Source organism: Mastacembelus armatus, chromosome 16 (genome assembly GCF_900324485.2).
Source record: "Mastacembelus armatus chromosome 16, fMasArm1.2, whole genome shotgun sequence".
Taxonomy (NCBI): Eukaryota; Metazoa; Chordata; class Actinopteri; order Synbranchiformes; family Mastacembelidae; genus Mastacembelus; species Mastacembelus armatus.
Window position 1 is genome coordinate 19,594,001 of NC_046648.1, and position 26,637 is coordinate 19,620,637.

The 26,637-nt window shown below is 39.9% G+C and overlaps 1 protein-coding gene across 3 annotated transcripts; it reads right to left on the minus strand.

The window, feature by feature from the left end:
• Window positions 1-1,430: 1,430 nt before the first annotated feature.
• On the minus strand, window positions 1,431-25,915 carry fhl3a (four and a half LIM domains 3a). 3 transcript variants are annotated; one of them, XM_026317715.1, is made up of 6 exons: window positions 25,699-25,915; window positions 6,236-6,408; window positions 5,100-5,274; window positions 2,561-2,730; window positions 2,242-2,428; window positions 1,431-1,969 (listed from the first exon to the last, which is right to left on the minus strand). In XM_026317715.1, exons 2-6 carry the CDS (start codon window positions 6,389-6,391, stop codon window positions 1,818-1,820), a joined length of 840 nt encoding a protein of 279 aa, XP_026173500.1. In that variant the 5' UTR covers window positions 6,392-6,408; window positions 25,699-25,915; the 3' UTR covers window positions 1,431-1,817. The 3 variants fall into 3 exon arrangements, with proteins under 3 accessions (XP_026173500.1, XP_026173501.1, XP_026173502.1); XM_026317716.1 differs by lacking the exon at window positions 25,699-25,915 and adding an exon at window positions 7,071-7,288; XM_026317717.1 differs by lacking the exon at window positions 2,242-2,428.
• Between the last annotated feature and the right edge of the window lie 722 nt (window positions 25,916-26,637).

Below are 26,637 nucleotides of genomic sequence, written 5' to 3' on the forward strand. Positions count from 1 at the left end.
AGGACATTTCACCAATGCCGACAGGAGACTGTATCTGGCTGTCTGTGTATGTGTGCTTCATCAAGGCAATGAAACAGTCGACTCAGCATAAACAATAGTGTATGTTACTCTCTCGCTCTCTCTCTCTCAGACACCCACACACATTATTATCTCTCTCTTACACACACAAATATCTTAAACCTACAGTACCAATAAAAACACACTCTTGTATTACACACTCATGGTTTCGCTAACACATTTTCACAGTCACACACCATTATGCTCTTCCTCCACAGAATACACACACACCCCCACACACATGCGCGCACACACACACACCCACACACACACACACCCACACACAAATCTTTCCTAGAAAGATTTTTAAACACACCAGAAGGGGTTTCTCTGGCTTAGACAGTAAACAGACGTCTACAGAAAGCTATGAGCTCATAAACCAGTAATGGATATTTCACTGTAGCCACAGAATGTAAAAGTTGCCCAGCAAAGATCAGTCATTGTAAATTTATTCAATAAGACTTCACAAATAAGACTAACCACTGTAGCATTTAGCCATATCAATTATCATTTTACAGTAAGTTCATACTGTTATGGCCTTGATGGCCTCTTTTCCATCTTAAAATGTATATTTGCCAACTCTGACTCACCAGCATCAAAGCTGAAATAATGAAGTATTGTTATTTTTTTAATACTTTTTCACATACAAGTTAAAAACAAACAGAAAAAAACAAAACACTAACAGCCTTAGCAACAAAATAAGTATTGAGGCAAATCATAGCAGATGAAGACATGCATACTCCTGCAATACACAATGGTAATGCGTATCATTTCAGCTTCTTTTGGGTTATAAATGCTGGCTCTTAGAGAAAAGGATTCATTACAGCAAATGAAGGAGACAGAAATAAGATGAAACTTTATGTAAAATAAGCATCACTGCAAAGTTTGACAAAAATTGATACAGGACAAAAAAGTGGTGTGTGTGTGTGTGTGTGTGTCATGTTGGAATTGTGCTTTTATGTGCACGTAATGTGGTAGCAAGAGATTATTACTTATCCAAAGTGCAAATGACTTCACTGATATTATCTCCCAAATACTGACTAACTCTATAACAACATAATTTTTTTCCTGAATTGTCTTCTTGTTTTGACTTTCTGACATATTTTATTAAAATGTTCTCATTTTTCTGTTGCACCTTCCTTGTACTTGTTCAAGTGGGACCTACATTATAGAAAGATAACTTCTGTGAGAAAAAGCAACATTCAGAATGCATAAAACTGCAGTTATAAGAGCATTAAAACAGTAACTCCACCATACCTTGAAAATACAGACTGTAAGGTTTATATACTATACTGTGTCAGTGTTCTGTGGATTCTCTTCAGACCCTGAACTCTACCTGAAGAGGCAACTAATTTATATAAAATATGAAAAAAAAAAAAAAAAAAAAAAAAAAAAACTTTTGCAAAGTGACTAGCATTTTGCAGTTTTTTTTGGTTCAACAGTATATTACATATAAGAAATTGTATTCTTAAGGCACTCCGTAAACGGTTTGGCTGAAGATGAAATCTGCGTGTGCATAGAAACAATACAGCACCAAAACAAGATTTTGCACACTAGCAACTGGATGAAAATCTGATCCAGACAGGGGCAAAGAGAAACTTGTCTTTATATAAAATTGACCTGAAAGGCAGCAATTGTTAGCCTGTGTTACCTTCCTTGGTAATACTGACTTAGGGATCTTGAAATGCTGTCACAAAGGTCAAAAATTAAGTCAAGAGAAGGGTGAAAATGTGATAAAAAAAAACAAACAAAAAACTGCTCTATAGGCTGTTGTGGCAGTCACGGCACAGGATCCTGTCACCTTCAGGGAAAAAGCCGACGCCCACCAGTGAAACAGTGCACTGGGAGCAGGTGAAGCATGGCTGATGCCACTGGCGATCCTCAAATGAGATATACTTTCCTCCTCCAAAACCTGAGACAGAACAACATGAAACTGAGCTTAAAGTTTATGTGAAGTCTTGCTAAGCTGAGGAAAGAAGGCGTGCATCGTCATTTGACAGCTAATGCGCTAAAGAGCAGTGTCCTCTATGCAGTATTAAAATTCTGAGGAAAACCTCAACCAAAGGCACACGTTGTAAATTTCAACATGCATTAACCAATATTTACAGTATTCATCATACCTCCTTGCACATATTCATAAGCCAATATTACAAATGGTCTAGTTAAAACACAACTTAATCTTGCCTGTGATGGGTTTGCTGCAGGCCTCGCACTTTTTGGCATACAGGCTGCCGAAGCACTTGAGGCAGTAAGGACTGTCATCTCGGGAGGTGAAGTGTTGACCTGCCAGCTGTGTCTTACAGCTGGTGCACACAAAGCACTCCTTATGCCAGGGTTCATCCCGATAGGTCACCCCACCTTTAGCCAGGGTCTAAAATGAGACCTTTCTTTCAATTCACTTCTAGAATCTATTCTCATTCATATATTCTATTCATTTTCAGCAGTGTTGGAAATCTAATGGCTTCTCTGGTTAAAAGCACGGTTTCTCTGTAGTTGTATTTACCTTTTTACAGCGTGTACAGCGTGGAGCAAACTTGTCCTCATAGCAGGGTACACAATAGTGTTCATCCTTGTCAGGGATGAAGGACTTTGAGCCAATCGGCTGCTCGCAGCTATGACAGATGAAGCAGCCCTCATGCCATGTAGAGCCTGCATACTCCAACTTCCTTGTGCCTAGCAGAAAAAGAGGTGAAAAAGAAGAATGGAAAGAACAACAGAGTGCAGAGAAAGACTTTAGTTTCTTGTGTTGAATGTATTTTTCTTGTTTTTTTTTTTTCCATAAGATTGCTAGTATCATTTCTGTATTTTTTTGGTGGTAATTTTATTGAACTATGAAATAATACACTTGAATTACATGAAGGCATACAAAATTATTATTATCATTTGCTATTATTTTTGCTAAGATTTATTTTATTTTAAATCATAATACCACAGGTCCCACACTTCTGGAAACTGGCAACAGTCCTTAGAAGAAAAGAAATAATGCAATTTTCCGCCCGATGTCCCCAACCAATCCATCTTCTATCCCTTGGCTGTTGAGTTTTTTATATGACTGGCTGGTTTATTCTTTGGTGGCGCAGTGGTTTGTGTGTAGCAGACATTCTGGACTGCTGCTGCCGTCAGATTGCTAATGTTTCACAGCTTCAGGCTATGCGCTGCAGTGTTCTTTACTCCAAAACACAAAAATCCCCTTCAAAAGTATTCCAGGCTATAAGCAAGGAAACATTGAGGACAACGAGGACAATACTGGCAAATCAGAAATACACTGCAAATTTTTATATACTGGCATAAACCATTTCATCTTTCACCTCCACTGTGGAGGCTGAAACCTGTTTACACAGTGACACGTGGGGACTCAGCCCTCCTTGTGTAGACCAAAGCCAGAGCCTGTATTTATTAAGCTTCTCAGAATAGGAAATCATTCCTAACTGCCTACAAATTCTCTGCAGGGTGACACATTGTTGGTCCTACTTTTAGGACTAAAAGTAAGAGCAATTTATTAACAAGAGACATGCTCCCATATTCTGTGAAAGAAGAGATGTTTTGGTAATACTTAATGATGACGAACACGTTAAAAGATTCTATTTGGACAAAGATTGAACAGTTTTTGTGACAGTTCTTGTGTAGGATGCAATTGCTCCATCAGAAACATCTACACTGTCTCTGCAGAAACCAAGGTCATTACTTTGTGTTTTTAGCGAGAGGAAGATGCAGCTCTATTTGGGTCTAACCGACAATGTTAAATATAATAAATCAAACTGTGATAGCTCTTACAGCACCACTGATAATATGCAGATTCATACATTTTCCCACCAAGCAGTATGAAATCAAAGAACAACAAGCTGCATTTATGGCAATCACTGGTGTTGGAGTCACTGATGAGGCTTATGTGAATCAAAGATCTTATCACATCATCAGCATCCAAGTGGTTATTGATGCAAACTACATGATCACTGATTTAGTGTATTCAGTATTTTAATAACTGCGTGACGTTCTCTAAGTTATGTTGCTGTAAAACTTTCACTTGAAAAGTACAGCAGATTTTGGCATTTTAGTTTTCCACAGCCTAAAACTACAACTATCAACCTCTAAACAATGTCACATAATATCTACTTTTCAGCTCAGAGTGTTGAAAAACAGTGACAACACATGATTTCCAAGGAGTAGCCTCCTACTCCTCGCTGAAGAGTAGGAGGCTTTGTGGATTACTTTTAAGGCCTACTCTGAGATAGGGGTATTAAACTTTTAATGCAATTCCAAAGAGTGATAAATACGGGCCTCACCATGTAAATCACTGAATTAAAAAGAAAATGACTTAGTTTAAATTTGGAGTAAGAGTTAGGGTTAAGCAGGAAGTGGTTATGGTTAATGTTAGGGTACGTCTAAATGAATGCGAAGTAATGTAATGTCCCCATTAGGTAAAAAAAAATGTCTGTGAAACTGTAAGTTCTATTGTTAGAGGATAGGTTTCACTGGATTTCACTCTCAAAGTGCAAGACAACTGTTTGTCCTAAGTTTTTCTTAGTAATTAGCTTGCAGCACTGTATGCTATTAAATCCCTATCAGACCTAAAGATTGTTCTATATTTACTTCTCAGTGTGATTCACTTGAGCATAACTTACAATAAATGCTGTATTGCAAATGTGTGTTCTTCACAGGAAAACAAGAGATTACTTACAGTGGAAATTATAGGGGATGCCATACTATTCCTGGAATTATTGAATGCTGTGTAAGCTACTAAAGGGAAGCTGGAATAAGTGACTTGCTTATCTCTTGTTATAATCAGTCTGTTGGCAGCCTGCCAGCACTGGGGATCTGGCTTAGACAACAAGTAAAGTAGGCTCTGTTACATTTAGTCCTGGCTGCTGGTCAATCATGGGCCTTTGCCTTTGTCTCTTACTTTACAGAAAGAATATTCTTTGCACACAAGCATTAAATTCTTGGGACAAGGGAAAGTCTGCGAGCAGAAATAAAATGAGCCCTGTACTACAAATCTCAACACTCAAATCAAAACCTTGCAACGTCCCTGTTTCCATCTTTACCTGGCATGACAATCTTGTCGCATGCTACACACTTGGAGGAGAATTCATTACAGTAACAGTCATTGCAGAGCAAAGCATCATCCTGGCTGGTGAAGGGCTCATCTGCCAACGAGCGATCACAGCGGAAACAGCGGAAGCAGTGCTCGTGATAATGCCGGTCCTCATAAAAGAGCTCCTGGCAGCAGAAAAAAGAAGACAAGGACACAGTTTAAACAGTTACCAATTTAGAAACAAAATCACCTTTGTTATAATGTGTTTCTTAACGTGTTCTTCGCACATTTTAAAGTTTCAGAATTCAAGTCATCCGGAGGAGGCAAATAAGGGAACGACTGCAAGGCTAAACATTACAGCAGGAGCAGAGGAGTGTCAGATTGCAAATGTAATGTCTGCATATGCAAGTACGTAGTTACATGTACAGACTGAACTATGTACATGTCTGTGTTAAAAAAGTGAACCAAGAAAATGCTTTATTTACTGAACACTGCCTGTGAGGGTGTTGATACCTCACAGGCCTCCTTAGCTAAGCAAACTACTAAGAGCTATAGCACACCCCATTCTCCACTAAGTTGTGTTTGTTGGCTTTGAATGATTCACTTTATGTTAGTGCTTTTAAGCTAAAGGCTAGATTAAATTTTAACTTCAATGTGGGGAAGAGGGAGACGCTCCCTCGTGCTGAATTTTTTACAATTTTAGACAAAATTAGCCTGTTGGCTTATGTGGACTTAGTGGAAATTGCCTGTATAATTGCATGTTAAATTAGCCTTTACTGTGTCTTGCCACACAAAATATATAGAACATGCCTCATTTAGCATGGATTACACATCATTAACATGACATAACTTCTGTTTTAGCAATCCAAGGCCGTGTCAAAACATGGTAGAAAGAAACAACTTAAGGTAGTTCTTTTGATGTGCTTTAACTATGTGTAAACTGTTAATATGTGATAGGTGAAGCATGGAAAGACTAAGGTCATATGTGGGATTTATTCTAGTGTATGAATTATAGATAATACATGTTAGCAGAAACATTTAGACAGAGATCTTAATGCATTTTGTCGTTTGAAATTTCTGTATATACTTCACCTGATACTGTTGCAGCTGACTGCATGTCTGATCACGACAAAATGAATGCCTTACCCTTGCATCATGGCCGATGAGTTCTTTGCACTCATCACACGTGTTTGAGAACAGGCTGTCGTAACAGGGGATGCAATAAGGGCTGTCATCTGACTGGATGTACTTGCGGCCATACAAGGATTCTTTGCAATGGTCACAGTCGAAACGGTCAGCCATTGTAACTTTCTGTAAGTCTGAAACACAGAAAGAACCCAGCAACTTATTAAAACACAAAAATATAAAATGTTATATTAGGATAAGAAGAGACAGGAGAGGGAAGCCATATAGAAAAAGTCCTGAGGAATGATTCAGTCACCTTCCTGCTACAATAGTTGGATATCACCAAAGACTTTTCCAGCGTTTATATTGTAAATATTTTGGCTTGTACCAGCGATGGAGCTGAGATTAAACAAAACATGCAGTGCAAGTAGGAAGAAGTGGAAAAAGAAATGGAGACGGAGGAAAAAAGAGAGAGAGACACGAGAGGTGGTACATAATTCCTATAAACTTTTATTGGTGTGTGATGAAAGTGCAGTGGATACAGAGGGAGGGGGCGAGAGGGAGCTGTCACTTTCCTTTCATTCAGTAACTACCAAACACTTCCTGTTGCTCTCAGCTGCTTGAATCTGTAACATAAAGATTACCAATACATATTGTGCAACCTCTCTCATGACTAAGTGGGAAAAAAGTATTGTATCCTTGCATATAAAGCCAACTCATAATACACACCTGTATATTTATGATCCTATTCGTGAGTAAAGCATAGAACACCATACAGAAACAGGAACCCTATGAAGTATTTGTAAGTGATAGAATCTGTGAAAAGCAAAGACACTTGAAGCTGTTTGTACATGACCTCCTAAGAAGTGGTTTCCTTTCAGCAACTTCAGTAATATGCACACCTGATCCAGGTAATCAGCAGTTGGAAGGTCAGGGATAGTTGGAAAACAAGCAGGGCAGCGGCCCTCAAGGACTGCAGTTTAGGCTCCTTGATCATGAAAGAGCACACAACAAAGTGACAGACATGACAACAGACATGACAACATTATCAAGTTGCAAAAACTTTGCAGCATGCCTGAGGAAAACCTCAGTAATACAGTCCCTTGGCAGGGGGCACTGCTGGCTACTCATTCCCACCAATAAATATTAATAATTATGTCTGATACAATGATCAATCTAATTTTCAACTGACTCCGCTGCCTTTCTTACACCTGCATCCACATCCACATGCAAGAGCAAGATTACACTCAAAGTATATAGGAGGCAAGCAAAAACATAGATACCCACACAGACCGTGACACAGAAAAGGAACAAAGAATAAGAGCAAAACAGGATCACACAAGATCCATCATCAAAGAAAACATTAGCCTCAGACTATCAGGTTTCATCTGTCTCAGCCCTTTGTGAGACAAAAGCTCTTAATGAGTTAGGGTGAGAAAGTCAAGATCCAACAGACCATACCTGTTTGTAGTCCTCATATTTGTAACCCAGTGACAGGCTTTTTTCCTGACACACCACATCCCCAAACTAGAAAGGCACTTTCAGTCCTCTTTGAGGATCCTGAGACATAAATTACACAGAGTAAATGCCTGACAGCCATGCAGCCGTGTGTATTCACTGACTCTTGTAACTAGACAGCCATATCCCTCTAACGACTGAGTGGATAGATCTTTAGTATCTCACGCCTCACATTCGACATAGCTATCTAGAGGTTATGGAAAAATATCAGAATAAGCAACTGCGTAAACTAGGATGGAGTGCTGAACTTGAAAGTCTGTTTTTTAACTCCAATTTCTGTACATTAGGTGCACTATCTTTCAGAACATTTCCAGCGATGATGCCATCAGCCCACATAACCACATTGTCAAGATAAGATCAACAAAGTATAGAGCTGAAAATGAGCACTGCGAACTTAATGTCATCTGCATTGCCAGGTAGGTATTTACTGTCTTTGCTTGCCAGGTAGGGGAACGAGATGAGGCATGACTCATGCAGCTAGCAAGCCAGTATGACGTCTTGATATCAGCATTCATTTTCAAAGCAAATCAGGCAGCTGTTTATCGCACTCCCACAATTCCCATGTATCATTCACATAGAAAGTAGGTCATGAAACTTATTTAGACAGGTGGAAATACTTTCATCCTCTGAAGGTACGATGGACATTTGAATGCATATGACAATTTGCTGAATGGTAGCTCTTGATTGCAACTACCAAAGTCCAAAGCAGCCTTTGCTAGTCCCTAGTGTCTTCATGGCCTCCAGAGATGTGTGGGTTTAAGCAAGAATATAGTTTGCCAGCCATCAGGTAAGATTAAGAATCAGAGAGCTCACTAAAGCACAGATGGGAAAATTACACTCAGTGGTAAAGATTCCACTTGACTTCCATGTCTTGTAATGTTTCGATTTCAGAAAGATTAACTTCAACATCAGTGTTTGAGAGGCCAAGCCAGGACCTGAAATGAACTCCTAATGGCAGAGGCTCACGTAGAAATGGACGTCACTGCAGTGACCCTTGTGGCAATGGACTAAGATGTGACTGCCTGCAGAAACTGCTGACCCACGACCCCCAAGAGAAGAGAAGAGAAGAGAAGAGAAGAGAAGAGAAGAGAAGAGAAGAGAAGAGAAGAGAAGAGAAGAGAAGAGAAGAGAAGAGAAGAGAAGAGAAGAGAAGAGAAGAGAAGAGAAGAGAAGAGAAGAGAAGAAAAGAGAAGACTTAGATCATAGTGAACTCCAGTCCTGAGGCCAGTTCTCACAGGGCTTTGTCTTTGTATCTACTACTGTATATCCTAGTTTCCCGGTAGAGGTCCCAGTGACTAAGGACTCCATTTTGGGTTAATAACGTTCCCAGATACCAGAGTTGTGACTGAATTCAGTCCCCTGGGAAAAGTGTAGGCTTCAAGGAAATTGCGGCTGCCTTCATGTAGTACAATAGTCTAGAAATATTGCAGTATATTGAGTTTAATTATAGTACTGCAATGCAATGTAGAAATCTTTATGTAAATACAGTGCATTCCTTTCTCTATAATGATCCAGAGGGGCGTCAGCTGAGAGACTAAAATATATATTAAATACATACCTAATAAATAGGTTGGTATGAATAAATCCTTATCTGGTTTTCTTTCTACAGTCTGGTGGATAAAAAGATTAAGAATAGCTTTGTTGGTCAGTCCATCGGTCTCTGCATAGCAAACAGACTCATGAAAGTTTTAGTGCTCAGGTTTTTCAGTGAAAGTTCCACTTGTGAGAATTCTGTGTCCTTAACTTTTGGGGCTACCACCATGACAACATTTATACTTTCAATAAAGTATCAGCTAATTAATTAATTATTTAATTAATTCAAGACAACACTTTAATACTATGGGATGTTAATGAACCTTACATCTTTTTGGGGCTGCAAACAAGCCTTTGGACTTTTGTGTGTTTTCATAAATCCAGCTATAAGATAGCAGGGGAATGCCAAGGCTGCATTCAGCTAGTCAACACAACCCTCCCTGACTGGCATCAGAGAGTGAAGTTCAAGGCCAGTTGTGAGACACCACAGACCAATGCAAGCAAGCAGACTGCACACTGTTGCCAGGTAACAGTCATGGTTAGTTACTGAAGGGCTAGCAGATACCCTGTCCGGTCTGGTCCCACAGGCAGGCCTGGTAATCCCCAGCCCAAACTTTGCTTACGCTCTGGTTGATCCCAAATGAAAAGTCTGCACAGCATGCTGGGAACCAGCATGCAAGCTTGTCTTCTCTTCCCTGCCATTAACTTGCAGGGAAGAATTTGCTTGTGATATATATCGTACTAAGACTAGATGAAGCACTTCACATTATGTTACATCAGCAGAGGAGAGAGATTATCTCAACCACAGCATGCAGATAGCTGTGTACTGTACAAGCAAAGGGACAACATAACTAATGTGTATGTGCTCCTCCCAATGTCTCCAGCTACACACAGCATTATTGTACACTAAAAAAAAAAAACTAGAGAAAATTTAAATTTAAAACATTAGGAAATTTCATAAAAGATGATTAAACGTAGGTTAAAATGTGGCTGTGAATTCACACAAAGTACCATGTACTTTAGGTAACTGGTCTTCAGTGCCCTCAGTGACTCTGCAGTGTACATACACAGACCAAGCAGATAAAGCATTACGTACAGTTTTAAAACATGTTTAAGTATCCTTACACACACACTAGGTCAATTATTTAGTGGTATAATATTTGTGAGTAACAACTTTTTTTTACTGTAAATAACAAAATGAAAGTAATGTTAATAGATAGTGAATAGTGAATAGTTTTCTAAAGGTTTGGGTCATTCATTTTGGGCATCACACTTGCCTTGCCAGACAATTTTTAAACATTGAGTTTACTACTGAGTGGAAAATGGTGTAAAACCTGTAGGTATGCTGTAGTATGAGGTGTACAGGCAGTAAGTAGAAACCATTTCAACCTGCTGTATTTGTTAGGTCTCTGTTTATAGGTCCATTGTGTAGTGTGCTTTTATATCCAAGTGGATACTTTAACAAGTGTGGATTTTACTGTGCATAGTAAGGTCTGATTTACTTTAAAAGTAGCTGCTACAAAAGCCACTTAATCATCTCTAACTGCCTGGATTTTTTGGCAGCAAATATACTCACACCACAGGAAGGTTTCCTTAAAGTACAGGACAACTCTGTTTATCTTTGTGCAGGTCCCAGAAAGAGTGATGAAGAAACTGAAGCGTAATCAAAGAGTGAGACAAAAAAAGAAAGAAAGAAAAATAAAGGAAGGTGACATTTAGAGGCTAGAGCAGGAACCTAAAACAATGACAAGTCTAAAATCAAATTAGAGGAAAAGTAAAACAGCTGCATCTGAATAAACATGTAACATTACATTGCTGTCTGTCTGGTGCCTGGAAATTTTCCAGACACAGTAAAGCTCCTTGGCTGGGTTCAAAATGGGGGAAAAATACAGCACTGGACACTTAAGTATATCATTTGAGGGCCCGGTTGAGCATATCAAAAATAAATGATGATGTCAAAAACACACTTCACAAAAGTTCATTTGTGTCTCAGTCCAATGGCCACTTGAAAGTAAACTGATGGAGACATCATCTGCTCTTATTTATTCCAGCGCCTCACGACCATGGAAGATTTTCCATTTGGTGATTAATGTAAAAAGGCAAAGACATGAATTGCAGAATTCTTTTTAATGGCTTAAAACGTCTGTTTGTGACACATTATCAGAGGGATTGCATTCATGTTTTTCTTCAAGGAACTGGTAACTGAGGTCAGGTCCTTTGGGAGAAACTTTCACATTCACATTTTCTCTGAGCCTAGTCACTCCATGAGCTAAGCCACACCACCATTACTGTTTTCATGAACATTGACTAAACTGTTTAAAGACCTTTCTGGTCACAATAACCCTCCCACAAAAGTCTGAAATGTATGTTATATATTAGTCATATGGTTAGGATGCTTTTCCTGCTGGCTTTCACTGGATCAGATAAATGATGTCCAGTAATTTAACACTGAGCCAATGAATCTTATCACAGGAAGAGGAGGAAATTGTTCTTGAAGGAGATACTGTATAATGCTGCACCCCCAGTCATAAACAGATGTGCTGCTTTAAATAAACTTGTATGTAGTTGAAATGCAAAAAACATATAGTTTTTTTCTAACAATAAAACTAAAAAAGAATTTGCTTCCTTGAATGTGCTGAACAATCTACTACAGTACAGTGCCAGATACAGCCTTTGACCAATCTGGCGTTATCAGGCATTAGATTTGTCATGCAGCCACTGTTAGTATGCATATGATAATCAACCAGTGGCTCTACTTGCTTTTGCCACTTTTGTTGTTTTATCAGAGGAGCCTCTGGGCCACCCACATGAGACTCAGAGCAGGAAGTTGCAGAGAACAATTTCATCTACTGACTGAATGAGTGGTGGGAGGGTGGAGGGGATAGAGGTGGGCGGAGTTAGGTTCGGGAGCACCTGAGACTGCTATTCTGTGGGAACATGGGTCAGACTTGAGGATAGAGTACAGGCTACAGGACCAGACACTGGAATAGTAACCTATTATTGTCCCTGAGCATTTAAACACCGGCTGGTGTGCAGTGGGAGGCGACAGAAGGCTCAAATAAAAGCCAACATGATAAACATGAAGGAGGAAAATGACTACCTGCAGCACAAAATGTCACCATGGCCTTTGTAATTTGTCGCTTCTTGGCAACTTTTAAAGACCATGCAAGTGCAGGGATACAGCCTGATGTCTTTTAATATTAGGCTTGAATCTGTTGTGTGATACACACTGCAGCATTACAGCAAAGCTGCAACTGAATCACAGCTGGCCCAAAAGAACTGTACATCAAACCTTCTGGACTCGATTATTAAAAGGATTTGACATAGTGATTTTGTGTACAGAAGATAAACATAAGCGCAGCACATCTTGCACTGGTGTATGTTTAGTTAAAACATACATTTGTCATAATCTGACATTTAATTGGCCCACTGAGAACTCCATGTGCATGGAACTTTCTTAGGAAGAGCACAGCTGAAAATACGATTGTCACAGCTCATCTGTCCCCTTTCACAAGTCTGTCTCAATCCCAACGTTCCACAATAGTCCACTGAGATAGGCAATAATATCACAGTTACTCTAAATCATACAGTACTGTCCCAACCACCATGAGGAAATGTGTGGAACTCAGGAATGAATCTGAATTTATTTTTACATTACTATGTGCGGATGGCCAGAAGACTACATTTTTGGCCTACATTTTTCTTTTGAAGAAAAAAAAAAATGCTGCCATACATTAGCACTTCACATCTGGTTTGCATTGGGAAAACTATGCAGTCAACTCCTGTGTGCCAGTGGAGATTTTAGAAAAGTCACTGCCTAGAGAATGCAAGAAAAGTTGCCTTTTTTTTCTTTACTCTGTGCTGGTATTTGCCGGTAAATGTCTAGATGGCAGAGGGAAGACTGGAGTGAGAGTGAGAAAAGAGAAAACAAATCTTGAACGAGAAGAAAAAAAATACTTGACAGTCTGCTAGCAGATCTTTGGATACACTTTGAGATGGTAAACAGTGTGGTGAGAGAAGAAGAAGGAAAGGGATGCAGAAACAATGGAGTAAAAATGTGTGATAAACAACCAACATTCAATAAAAAGATTACAAGCTGATGCCTTTTAAAGAAAACTGCGTTGTCATAAAGATAAACAGGGTATATAGTTAAAAGAAACTCAAGAAAGGTGCTGAAAGGTCTCAAGGCCTTTGGTGTGGATACTGTTTTTAGAAAAAATAAGTTAAGAGTTGATCTAACGCTACCTGCAAATTCTCTGTACAACCATAAAACAGGAAGAGTAGATTATTTCTCTTTGAACAAACATGGCCATTACTCCTAGGAACCCCATTACTCCAAAGTTTTTCAGAAGTTTTCCACACCAGTCTGTGCCCAAAAATGGATATTTTAGTCACCATCCCGATATCTTCACATCCTCCTTGCCATCCTCAGCCCTGTGATCTAAGAGACCGGGCATGCCTTTGAAATCTGAAGCCTTCACTATTTAGTGGAGACCCCTCTCAATACTAACGCCTGTGTTGGTTTGCTGAGCACTGTGGACCTGTGAGTTCTTTGATCAAACGCAGTGTTAAAACACCCCAACCCAATCTCCATTCAAATCCAAACAGATTAAGAAATAAGTGTGCTTTGTGAGGTCAGTAATTCAGTTACTGGTTTGCTAGCCCCAGGAGAGGATGTTCTTTTTGCAATGTGTAAAATGTGAAAGATTTAGCAGAGAGTGGTGAGATTGCAGAATGCAATCTTCTGGAAACACAAAGGTGTAATATGGCTGCCACCGTGAAAAGAGACCTGCCCTATGTAAATTTAAAAGGCTCACCCTAAGATTAAGAAAATGGTTGGTATTTTCATATGATTACACACTAATGACTACTAATACCACTGAATTAATGACTAATACTATGTCCCAATTCTGCTAATAGACTGTTCTAATATTACACATTGAACCTTAAAGGACCACCTTGACCTCCTTTGTTCCACATGTCCTAATATGGATTTGAGGCACGAGCCAAAAATGACACAGGACCAGGACAGATTATGTTATTCTTTTTAGTCATGTGAGCTCAGTGCCCATTCAAAACACAAACACTGTTTTGAAGTCCCAGATGATTAATTACATAGCTAAAATCTACCGCTTAAATCTAACTAAACCCAGTAACCGTGACGATAATGGCTGCATCATCATTTTGACCCAAATGTGTCCTGACCACTGCTCATTTACACACCAGCTTCTTGGTTGTTAGTAACCCACAGGGACTGAACACCAAGGCTAAATGTTAACCAAAAGATTCAAATTAGGCTCCAGCAGCTGGTCATTCCCAGGTGGTCTCCTAATGTTGCTGAGTCAGTATAACTAGCCAGGACATCTAGGAGCTGGTCTAAGGTTTCACTGGCTGCACACTCAGCAATCTAAGCATGCCATACACAACTGTGCAGTACACACCCACAACTTCTAGCAAATATTTATAACTCATTCAGACTTGTGGCTCGTGGCTGCACTGAAGGCACCTGACCCTGACATTTATACCCGCAAAAGAGGGATTTTTTTGTTTTTTTTTTAAACATACATCCCAACATCCCCACACATGAATATTCAACACGTTTTTATAAGCAGGTGGATGTTTTCACTCACTGTGTGCAAAAGATGTCAAGGGGATTATACATTATAAGAACTTGACAACACCTGCATAAACTATCTCCCACAGACAACAATCTCCCACAGCAGCAACAGACCAAAAAACTCACCTCTAACCCTCTTTGACTCAGTAACCCCATGAAGACAAGTTCATACAGCATGAAAAAGAAAAAAAACATTACACAGGCTTAGAAAAACGAGGGGACTTTGCCAAATGTGAAAAGACTGGAATGAATATCTTAGAAGTTATTTCCAGTATATACAACAATTTTTTCCCTTCTCAGGCACATCCCTATGGCAACATGTAAACAGTGCCCTCATTCCCCTGGACCATAAACCTATTGGCAGTGATGTGTAGCTCTCGTCTCAGCCTGCACAGCGCACAACACTAGAGTTTTATTAGGGATGCTGTGGTGATGTGAAAATTGATGAGTTGGCCATAAAAATACTGAACCCAATAGAGAACTCAGATATCATGTTAAATCATCGCAAACTTAGATCATGCTGATGACTTTTGACTTCTGTGGCGTTTCTACAGTGGAGCCTGAAGTCAGCATGTAAGAAAATCTGCCCAAACTAGCTAATGATAAATTTAACAACTTATCAGTTCAATGCATACTATTATATGTGTATTTTAATTTATCACATTGAATAATCACACAGAATAAAACTAAACATCTATAAACAGATGACCATCACTGTGCACACTTTCCCTGCTCTAAAAACAAAATGTCTTCTTCCTTTACTCTGGTATTTGTTGTTAGAAGCAAACCCGGGTTCATTTCCTACTGGGCAATGACCCCTTTCACCAGTTCAAGCCGGTATGCACGCACACACGCACACACGCATGCACGCACACACACTGTTCTTCTTCCTGTTACCCCAAACAGAGATATCTCTGGAACTGCTCAGAAAGACAGTTGCACACATTTGCAAACACACTGTCACAATGAAAAACAGCCATGTTATGTCTAAACACACCTAAAGTCTTGGACACAGGCAAAAACGCAGAGAAACAGGCACACCTGCAGCTGCGTGTGTGAGCAGTCACACACCTACGGTATTATGACTGCTCACACACACACGTGGACACACAAAGCTGAGGGGAGATAGAGGGATTATAAACTTAAAATAATAAACACTGCAGCCAAACTGGGGGTAAATAGGTGAGCAGTGAGCAGCTGCATACACACACCTGCGGTTTGTTTAAGTCTCTTTGTGGGGACATCCTGTCGAGCGAAATTACTGTTCATATTCACAATCCCCAGCTTTTCTACTCACATAAACGAAGCTGATAAAATCAAATAATTGAAAAATGAGTTTCAAGCAAACTGAGAAGTACTTGGTAATAACAATCTAAGCACATTGAGGAGATGGTGAATTCAAACCAGACTGACAAACTAGAACTGACAACTGACAAGCCATACTCTTATTCCAAAATCCTCACCAGCAAAACAGAAGATTAATGCTTATATTATTCAAACAATGACTTCATCACTGAGACTACAGGAGAGAGAGATTTAAACTACAAGGAATGATAAAACAATCAGTGTCCATTTAGACTCCACTGGAGATCTTATAAATTTCCCTTGGTAAATCTGTTCAGTGAAGCAAAAAAATAAATCTAGCAGGACTCTGTAGGAACATATCTCACTTGACCCAATTTTTATGATCCCAGTGAGGCACCACCTTCTTTTCCTCTTTTTCATTCCCCCTCCAAATAGATTACTGAGGAATGAGTCACGTGTCCATCGGATGACCTGGCAGCTCATTTCTGCTTGTTGGAAACCAAACAGACACTGATGAATTACCACAAAATCAGGGAAGTGCATATGTGAGTGAATCGTAGAAGAGCGTATGTGATTGGTGCACTAGGAAAGGTTAGTGACCTAAGGGTCATTTATCCCTTTCGCCGTGCTGCCATGAGAATGCGGCAGGCAGACCATGTGGCTGGAATGAGCTCACTTCAAAGGTGTCCATAAATCATGCTGCCATGCATCCAGGACTGCCTCCACCCCTCTGCTCTGCACATCCCCCAGTTGCTCACCCATAGACCCTCTTCTCTGCTGTCCTCCAATCTAAGTTCAGACCTTGTGCTCCTAGGTTTTACTTGTCGCTTGTGTTTTGAGCTTTTGCATCCGTCCACACTGTCAAGATGCAGTATTTGAATTTAATTGTGTAGTGAACTGGCAGTTAGCAGATCATGTTATATCTATTATAGCAGAACAGGGGAGCAGTGGAGAGGTAGCAGTAGATGTAATCATGTACACTCACCTAAAACTGATTAGCAATGGTATCAAATTATTATTAACTTTGATAGACTCAGTAGCTTTATCTAAGGTTCCTTAAAGTCTTGAGATGAGCTGCAAGTTCAGAAATCCAATAGCTAGTTTCTTGACTTTGCCAGAAGAGAGCTGCAATCCGTCAGGTCCTTATCTACCAGTGTCACACAATGGGATCTCTTTATCATGCACTCATGCAAAACACCATTCATCTTCCCTACCTAATTCATTATCAGTGATAAAATGCAAAGTCCCAGCTGCAGTTGTTAAATGGAAAGACGATGTGAAAACAGGTGCTTTGGTAAACACTGATAGCGTGGTTGAATTATGTTGCTTCTGAAGCAGACCTGTTTATCTCTTTCAATCTATTAACCACAACTATCACCCGACTCTTGTCGACCTCATTCTGCTTTTCTCCCGCTCCTCTTTCCTATATAGGAGTATTCTTGGCTTCGAGGGACATGGGAGCAACGCTGAACAGACGCAAACAAAGTGAGAAACTAGTTGAAGGCACAAGGTTCTCGTCTCGGCTCCATGGCCTCTTCATCAATCAAGTAAAGTGTAAATGTATGTCATGCACTGTGTAAATTAGCAGGATATATGGTTCTGCCTTGATTATTGGATGAGCAGCATCCAGTGGAACGAGTAAATGGAAGTGAAAAGCTACATGGCACAAACACTGCTGTTCAGAAGCACAGGTAATGCTTCTCTGAGTGAACACCACAGTCGTGACAAGGTGTGACCAATGACCGTCATCATGCATGACTATGGGACAGCTTTTCTTTCACTCTTTTACAGCAATCATTAAACCTTAAACAGTTTGTGTTGAGAAAGCATGCAATGGGGGATGAGGAATAGAGGGGGTTTAAGGAGAGCTGAATATTTCCACAGTGAAGTAATGGTGCTTGTGTCACTGGCCCTCTGCTGTGCTTTGCTCACCGTCTGGCCCCCATTTTACCCATTGATCTAATTTCCATTGCCAACATTGGATGTGGTTCTGTTTGAAGCTGAATGTTTAAGCCCATTAAAGCACTGACAGAATTGCAAACGTATGGTGGACCTTAGGAAAAATAAGGAAGAAAACAACTTAGTGATGTTTACCAGACTCTTGCGAGGAATTAAGTACATGAAGCAAATATACACCTTTTAGCAGATTTCGTGAGGTGGGAAAATCTAAGACCCTATTTACACTAGGTGTTAACAAGATTTTGTAATCCCAGAATGCTTTGAGCTGGTTTTAATGAATGTTTTCCAACAAATCCGAATGACCTCCCCTAATGACAACTGAAATTATTGCATCCTATGATAATTAAACATGTATACAACACATCAAGCTGACAGCTGTATTGGCAACCTGAATGTGTCACTATATTGAAGAGATGGCCTTAGTTCACAGTATTATAGTGGATAACTACACACTAACTCTTAATACTAAGATAAGATGAAGTAGACCACACTACAGTTAATTGCTAAAAGTGAAATCTATGCCAAAGTACTTGTCACGGCTGAATATCAGCAGTTTCTTGAGTGTTATTCCAGTAAATAAAAGGGTTTGAATGGTAGGATGAACAACTTTTCCACAAACTCAAAAATATATTTCTTTTGAGTCAGAAAATTCCATTAACATAAAAGTCCAGACATGTCATTTTTACCCATTAAATTGCTACAGAACCACACCAAATCACAGTCACAGTACTTCTACTTCACTCTACCATCTATACAGTACTGTATTGCTGTACCATATGCACTCTTATGTTTGCACATCTATGCTTTTTCTGCTCTGGCAGAAATACAAAAGTCCTAGGTAACTGCAGTCTGTAGAGGTTTTTGTAAGAACTTAAAAAAAGGCCAGCATTTAGCTAATCAAACTAATTAATCTGGGAAATGTGGGAATGAACTATTGGAGTAGCATAAAAGACAAAATACTGGGTTTGGCTACAGCGGTGATGATATTGTATTGTAGCTAGAGGGGCTTCAAACACCTGATGATCATAGTAAATAACAGTCAAAGCAAAACAACGGTATTCTCTAGTATTGGAGGTCTGTGAATCATTTGGTAATTGTGTTGAATGTAGAAGCTCTAATCTCCCTCTGGACTAAGTAATGTCCAATCACTACAAACATCCTGAGCTCAGTATGAGCTGCTAGTTGTGAACACACTGTCAAACAAAGCAGTACTTCATTTTAATGACCTCACTGCAAAAACTTCGAGAACGTTCATTACATAAGGTGAATAAGAGCTGATGTTGGATGCTTTGGGGAGTCACAACATGTTCTTTCTCTTGTGTACATTGCTAGTGATAAGAGTAAATAGTTGTTAGAATTTGTGCACACTGATATAAACTTTTCCATGATGGAGCATTGGTACAGATGGAACTACACACTATACTTGCATTTGTGTTTGATTACGTATTTCTGTAACAGCCCATTGACAGATGTGCCAATGGGCAATAATGGTGTGGTCAGACCACTCCTGTTTCCATCTCATCTTTTCATTCTCTCTCTTAACTTCAACTGATGAAGCCAAGAAATCTCCCCTTAGCTCTCTGTTATGCGTCCCTGTCATGAATTGCTGTCATCTTCTCACCAGGAAGCTGACTCCCTTTTATAGATACACCTAGAACATTTTTCTGCCATTTATGGCTCCTCCAAAGAATCATATGAAGACACCTCCTTGGAGGTGAGAAAGGACAGTGAATCAAAGGAAGAAACATCCTGTACACTTTCGAGTCCAACTGAATGCAACTTTGACAGTTTTACAAATTAGTGCCAAAGTGTACCCAAGCACTGCCAAGTGCATCTTCACCGCGTATTTTGAAAAGGGCAGAACTGTCATATACTGTTCAATTTGCAGTAGAGTGAGTGGCATAAATCCCCACTTTAGTGTATGTACCAGTCTGGCTTGTCTCAGCCTGTCTGTATAGAAACTATTGTCAAGCAAGTTGGTGAGACAAAGTGTGTATGTGTTTTTGCCTGCAAATACTTGTGAGAAAAAGACAGAAAAAATGACGTGAGAGATAATGTAAGGTAATGGATAAGGAATCACAGTCTTGATCGCTCGCTAGTTTGATCATGCAGAGCAGACATTTTACCAGTGTTTACTTTCAGCAAGGGCAATGCTCTCTACCACACACAAATCTGTACACCAAATAAACAATCTTGAATTTATCAGGGACAAGATAATACACATCTAATCTGAACAAGTTCTAGCTATTCATACAGCCCAACCAGTTAGATCCTTTGGGCTCATCCCTGGAAAGCAGTTGTGCAACACAGATAACTTCCTGTATGTTTAATTAAAAATGCGCATGTACTAAACACCTTTCCATACACCCACACTCAAATGAATGTACTTCCTCTGCCATGATGTCATTGTCTGGGTTCATTCTCTGCAGATGTGTGAGCCAACCTTATTAAGTGTTTAGGATGCAATCAACACTACTGCAGCTGGCACTGTGGCAAACTGAAGTTACTTGCCATATAAAGAAAGACACAAGTACCGCAGCAGTAGGAGGTAATGGTGGGTATACGGTAGTGGCAGGGTGAAACAATGCACATTTACAGTGCCAAGGCTTCATATCCTCTCCAAGACATCTGTTGTGAGAACTCAGTCCTGCTAGCTTGTTGCTGGGAAGAAATAAACAACCCACAGCCCACTCTCCCTGGGGTTTACAGTGTTTTGAAAAGTGACATTTTGAGCCTCAGGTATTGTTGCCTTGTTTGAGGCCTGCTTTGTATCACTGTGCGGTTAAGGACTGAATGCCACATGGTCTCATATTATTGCCCAATTAAGCCAATGTGCAAGAACATCCAATGGGAAGGATGACAACACTACTGCTCCCACAGTAACAAAACCACTCTGCCAGTTATATGTAAGTGGATGGTTGCTCTTAATTACTGTAGACTTAGTACTATACCTCATTTTTAATCCCAGTTCAAAGACACCAGGGTGGTCAAAGGTTTATTATTAAAATCTTTACTGACTCTACAATAAGCAATTTAGTGATACATACAGCAATTTAATCTTGATCCACTTATGGCAGAAGCCAGGATAATTGTAGGTCATTGAAACAGTGATTACTTTAGTCAGAATAATATCCAGAAGATCATGCTAAGATGTGAAAATGTGGTGTAAAGTGTAAAGCTTGGCTCTTTACGTTGTCATCTCTTTTAGCAGAGATCTATCAGGGTGAAATAACATCTTATTACCTCATGTACTGGACAAATTCTCCTTGCCCAACATTCTTCTCAAGTGTCTCCATCAAAGATAGGTTATCCTATGATTTTGCCATTAGCCACAGCCCAACATAACCATTAGTAACATGAATTTATAATACACATTGCAAACCAGCTGTATAAAAAACACTGCAATCTGCCCACAGATTTAAATTTCTGTTTCCTCCTCAGGCTTTTTTTTCTGTGCTGCCTGATGTGACTTGCTTAGTCAGTTTGCTAAAAAAAATACCCAACTCTTGTGCTTGAAACATTTATTCTTTGTGTAGAAATACACAAAATACAATGTTCCCAGGATAACATCCCGTATGAGTGCCAACATATTGCGCAAACAATGATGTTAAGCAATTGTAGAAAGATATGGACACTTTTAGGAGTCTTTCGAACAAGAGCAGAGATAACGGAGTTCTAAGGAAATACAGACAAGTTTGTCTAGAATCCTGTTCCCACAAACAAACCAAGACAGGTTCAGCACATGCTGAAGGTGCTGCACGTTTTGCATCACAGCATTCCTTTCATCAAGTCCTGTGAATTGTACATGCCATACACTTCTGTTGGAGCATGATCCCCACCCTAGGTTCCCTTACCCTTAAGGCAAGGGAACAGGGAAACAGTCACAGTGTGACTCACATGTTTCCTCAACCCAAGTTCATAACATGACACAATGTGATGATGCAGCAGTGAATAGGCAGGATTCCTGCACCTGAACAACATCTGGTTCATGTGAGAAGGTAGAAGGGCTGCCAATAATTCAATGTGTAATTAATATCACTGAGAAATGAGGCAAAACGGAGTAGACCAGATTAAAGGTGGAGTGAGGCATAACCCTATTCTTCCCTAACATATAGTTAGTTTGTACTGAACTACTAAGTGTGTAGCTGACAAAACATTACAATTTGGTATTTCCTTTGAAAACAGCATTTCAATTTCAGTAGCAGGTAAGTACTAGGCACAGACCTGTAATTGTATCTCTGACAGAAAGTAATTAACTCATTAGCATAGTCAAACAACTTTTACACACCTCAGCTGTCTATATAAAGTTTATGCCCCCTTTACATAAAGTCTCTGATGGAGTGAACACTGGGGGAGAGTGTAAAGAGAGTGAGAATGGAGATTGAGGTCAGGAGAAAAGAGACAGAGGCAGGATGACTGGATTGTGAAGGGGGAATATTACCTCCCACAAGGGCCCCTGGCTTAAAGGATCAGGTTTCAGACATTTACCAACAAAGCATCCATGGAGGAAGTCTTGTGCCCCTCACAATAACAGCACAGCACCTGGCCATCCCCACGCAGGAAACCTAAGGTCACTTCCCCCCTTTCAGGCGTTAGAGACACACTCCTGCAGCCAGCCACGCGCCCCCATAGCCTACTGAAGAGGGGCTGACAACCAGGGGGAAAAGCGCATAAACAACAAACCTAAAAGAATTTCTGATTTATGAAAAAATATACTGCCTATATCACATAGTTTATTTTTTAAAAAATGTTTTACTGATACAGTACAAAAAGAGTTGTGCGTTAACACCAGAGCAAAGACGTTCCAATTTCCTTTTTTGGTCTTACATGTAACACAGATGTAATGTTGTTTTAATTAGTCCAAGCGGCTAAAGGGGGGATTGGATTGCATTTTTTTTTAAATTTCTGGTTAGAACCACTTGAATAAACAGCTGAAACTCAAGGTGACCACCCCAAAACTATGGCTGTACAGGCATGTGCAGATCGTAATATGTCTTGGTGACACAGCCTGCATCTTTTTGTATTTGACAACACATGGCAAAGGTGCTTGAAACAGCCAGAAGAAGCATGACAGTATGAAAAGAAATCATCAGATATCACCAGCAGTTTGGGACAGAAAACCTGCTTCTTAAATCCAGCCTCATACAAAATATGAGAGAAGGTAATGGAAAGAATACAAACTTCGCCCAGTGCCCTCTGAAACACCTCAGAGGGACAGACAGCAGCATAATGTAAAAAGAGAACTACTCTAACACAAATCTAAATTCTGCTCCCTAACCACCTGCAACCACTTGACCGCTGATTCTCCATCATTATCTTTGGCGTTGTTTCAAACAATGCCAACCGATAAAACCAGCCACAACCAGTTCGAGTGACTTGCAGTCCCACTGCAGTTTAGGGCTGGCTGGCGTCCAGCCACCATGCTGGACTAACCTTTGGAAAACACCGAGACCTCCGAAGAATGTGACTATGGTCAATGAAACAGAGGGAAAAGGACGAGGAAGAAAGCAAACAAATACATGATACATGTCAAGGCAAACTGAATGGGAGAGAATGACTGGCTGTTGGCTGCTGGGGGATTAGTTCCTGTCACTGTGTGACAAACAGTTTGTGAAAAAATAAGCCGTCAGTGGTGAAGCACAATGCTTCAGAGGCCAAATTCATCAAAAGGTGTAAATTGTAACAGACAGAAACAAGAGGTGCTGGAGTAGATTCTATTGTTGTTATTTAAGGCCTCATGGCTTTGACATAGAGTGTATGTCAGCAACCAGGGGTTTCATAACACAACTTTTCAAGTCCGTCGTTCCCTCTTAAGTCAAACCTGCCTGAATTTTTAAGAATGTACAACTTAATCATACCAGTATGTTAAAAATCAGTTGTTGTTTTACTAGTCAATATTATTATATAATCAATGACTCAGGTAAGCATGTGTAATATGAAGAGCATTACTCATGGTGATAAACCCAAAAAGAACTTGAATTACATAAGTCTGCACTTGCCCTTATCTCTACAGAGTTTTGTTCTAGTTCTACAGGCCACATCTTTACTGTTCTGGTTCAGTTTCACCCCTAATCACCTCTCAGCAATAAAGCTCTGATATACCCGCTGTACACTACTGAAGCAGGAGATGGACGAAGTTAGCACCTAGAGAGCCAGATTTTAGCTTCCGGAGTTGATGGAGACCAAAAAAGTGCAACAAGAAGAATGAACATGAGACTAACTTTAGTCAGTTACCCAAAACATGCATATAAAGCTAAAATCAAGAGACATTAGTATTGACTAATGTCTCTCGATTTTTGTGGGTAAGTACCTGTTGGTGAACAAGTACACCATATTAACTTAATTAGATGATAATATGTCAGTGCTAATCTATTAAACTGACTGATAATTAACAAGTGTGGACCAACTTTATCTAAATGTGCAAATGCGTTTAAAAAATAACAGGTTTTACAACCTAGACATTACATTTACATACATTACATTACATTTACTAGAAAATGTGGAAAACACTGAGCATTTTCTGCCTTTCTGGCGATACCCAACAGTTATTTTCCCACTGTGCCATGATGATACAACAGGTGATATGCCCAACAATCGTCATGAGAGTAACACTGCTACTACGTGCTGTGACGTGATGATTCCTGCTGAAAACAAACCCAGAAGCACAGACACACCCTTCCCAGATGCACAGTGCCATATCCCACTTCCTGTTGCCGAAGAAAAGACAAGTTTAGCCTGAGGGACTTTGCTCAGCTGGGAGCTTCAACCGTTCATCCTTGATCCTTAGTTCAAGGGCTAACACAATCCAATGCAGTCTGTTCTTCCACTGAGGGGATGTTTGTGTGTTACATTACACAGGGATATGAGTGCAGGTGTTAGACTATGATTAGAGCGACAAAGAAAAGCAGAAAAACACATATGCAAACAGAAAATATTCAGATTCCCTTCACTTGTCACTTTAAGTCCTTTTCTGTCCTGCGTTTTATTTTGGAGACTTCTCCCCAGGCAATGTGTTTGACTAAGGTGTGAAGTATTAAGGCTTGTCATATTGTCAAGCCCACACATGCTTTCATCTTTACACCCGCTGATTTTTACTAGGCAGCAAAAGTACAGAGCAAATATGAGGTGAAGATAATTTATGTGAACTAACAATAATATTATTACGTCTACTGCTGCTAATAATAATTATTATCAGAATAACCATTAAAAAATAATAAACCTTCCAAATGACTGTTTTTAAGATGATTTTGACAGACTTTGTTCAAATGAATGAACCCTAACCCCCCACGCCAACCCCGTCCACAAAGCCTAATTTCCATGAATTATAGAGTCAAACATTTCCCATTCAACAGTTAATGGGCTTCTTGATGTCATTCATTTTCACAAACCTCAGGCACAATCTCTGTGATGCTTAAAATGACAGTTGGGGATTCACTTTTCCATCAAATACTTTGTACTTTTACCAGACTTATTATTTGACGTCAGAAGAGTGTTTTCATTGTTTTCTGAGTCGAGAAAAGTCGAGATATGCACTTAAAAAAAAAAGTCCTACCAGGAGTACTGTCTGAAGCCTGGAGGCACCTTTTGCAACTTGTCAGTGGTAATCCGCCTCCCTCCCTCTGTCAGCAGACACTCGAGCAGTTTGCAGGTCGCTCCTCCGGCGGCTTAAGAGCGTCGCCCGCCAGCTGGAAAACTTTTTGTGTTTCTTCTGACTGTAGTCAAACCTCTGCGGTGCAGAGTGATGCAGCTTGCCGGCTACTTTTGTCCTACTACTGAGGAAGTTGCTGGTGAGTCACAAGATCCCGCCCCCCTAGAAAACATTCCTCCCTCCCTCTCAGACTTCAAACGAGCCCAGAGAGAAGTGAGGCAGCGGAGGGTAGACCCCAGTCCGGCCTTCTGTCTGCTGCTCTGGTGCCTTTTATTTGCGAGGCATATTAACAGAACTATGTTTTACTGGTGAGTGTGTTGGATACTGTGCTGAAAAAGGGAGGGTTGGCCACGAAGTACCCTTGAGCTTCTTCTAAATGTTTTGTCAATTATCAAATCATCCATCTTCAAGAGAGAAAAAACTACTCTAAAACTAAAACAAACTACCCACTGTGAAAGAGTTTCCGGCAAACAAACTCAATAATTTCAATAAAAGGATATGATCATTCATTCATTGTCTATATCCATCCATCCATACCAGCATATTCCTAATTAGGGTCACAGGGATCTGCTGGAGCCTATCCCAGCTCTCTTTGGGTGAAAGGCAGGGGTACACCCTGTACAGGTCACCAGTCCATCACAGAGGATAACATCATAAAACATAAAAAATGTCAGAGGTTAGGTTGAGTTATATTTTGCTTTTACAAAAACTCCTGGGTTTTAAGTGAACAATTAAACATGCAAATGCTGTTTAAGACAAGATTTTAATTATTGGGAAAACACAACTAAACATTAAACTGATGAAAATGATCATTAATTATATTCTGCATCTACTTTGTTCTTA

Bases quoted from the DNA above. Each gene is read 5' to 3' on its own strand.
- fhl3a (XM_026317715.1), bottom strand. From the start codon at position 6,391: ATGGCTGACCGTTTCGACTGTGACCATTGCAAAGAATCCTTGTATGGC. The intron at 5,275-6,235 runs GTAAGGCATTCA...TTCTGCTGCCAG, and splicing joins TCATCGGCCATGATGCAAGG to GAGCTCTTTTATGAGGACCG. The intron at 2,731-5,099 runs GTAAAGATGGAA...TTTTTCTGCTAG, and splicing joins CGACAAGATTGTCATGCCAG to GCACAAGGAAGTTGGAGTAT.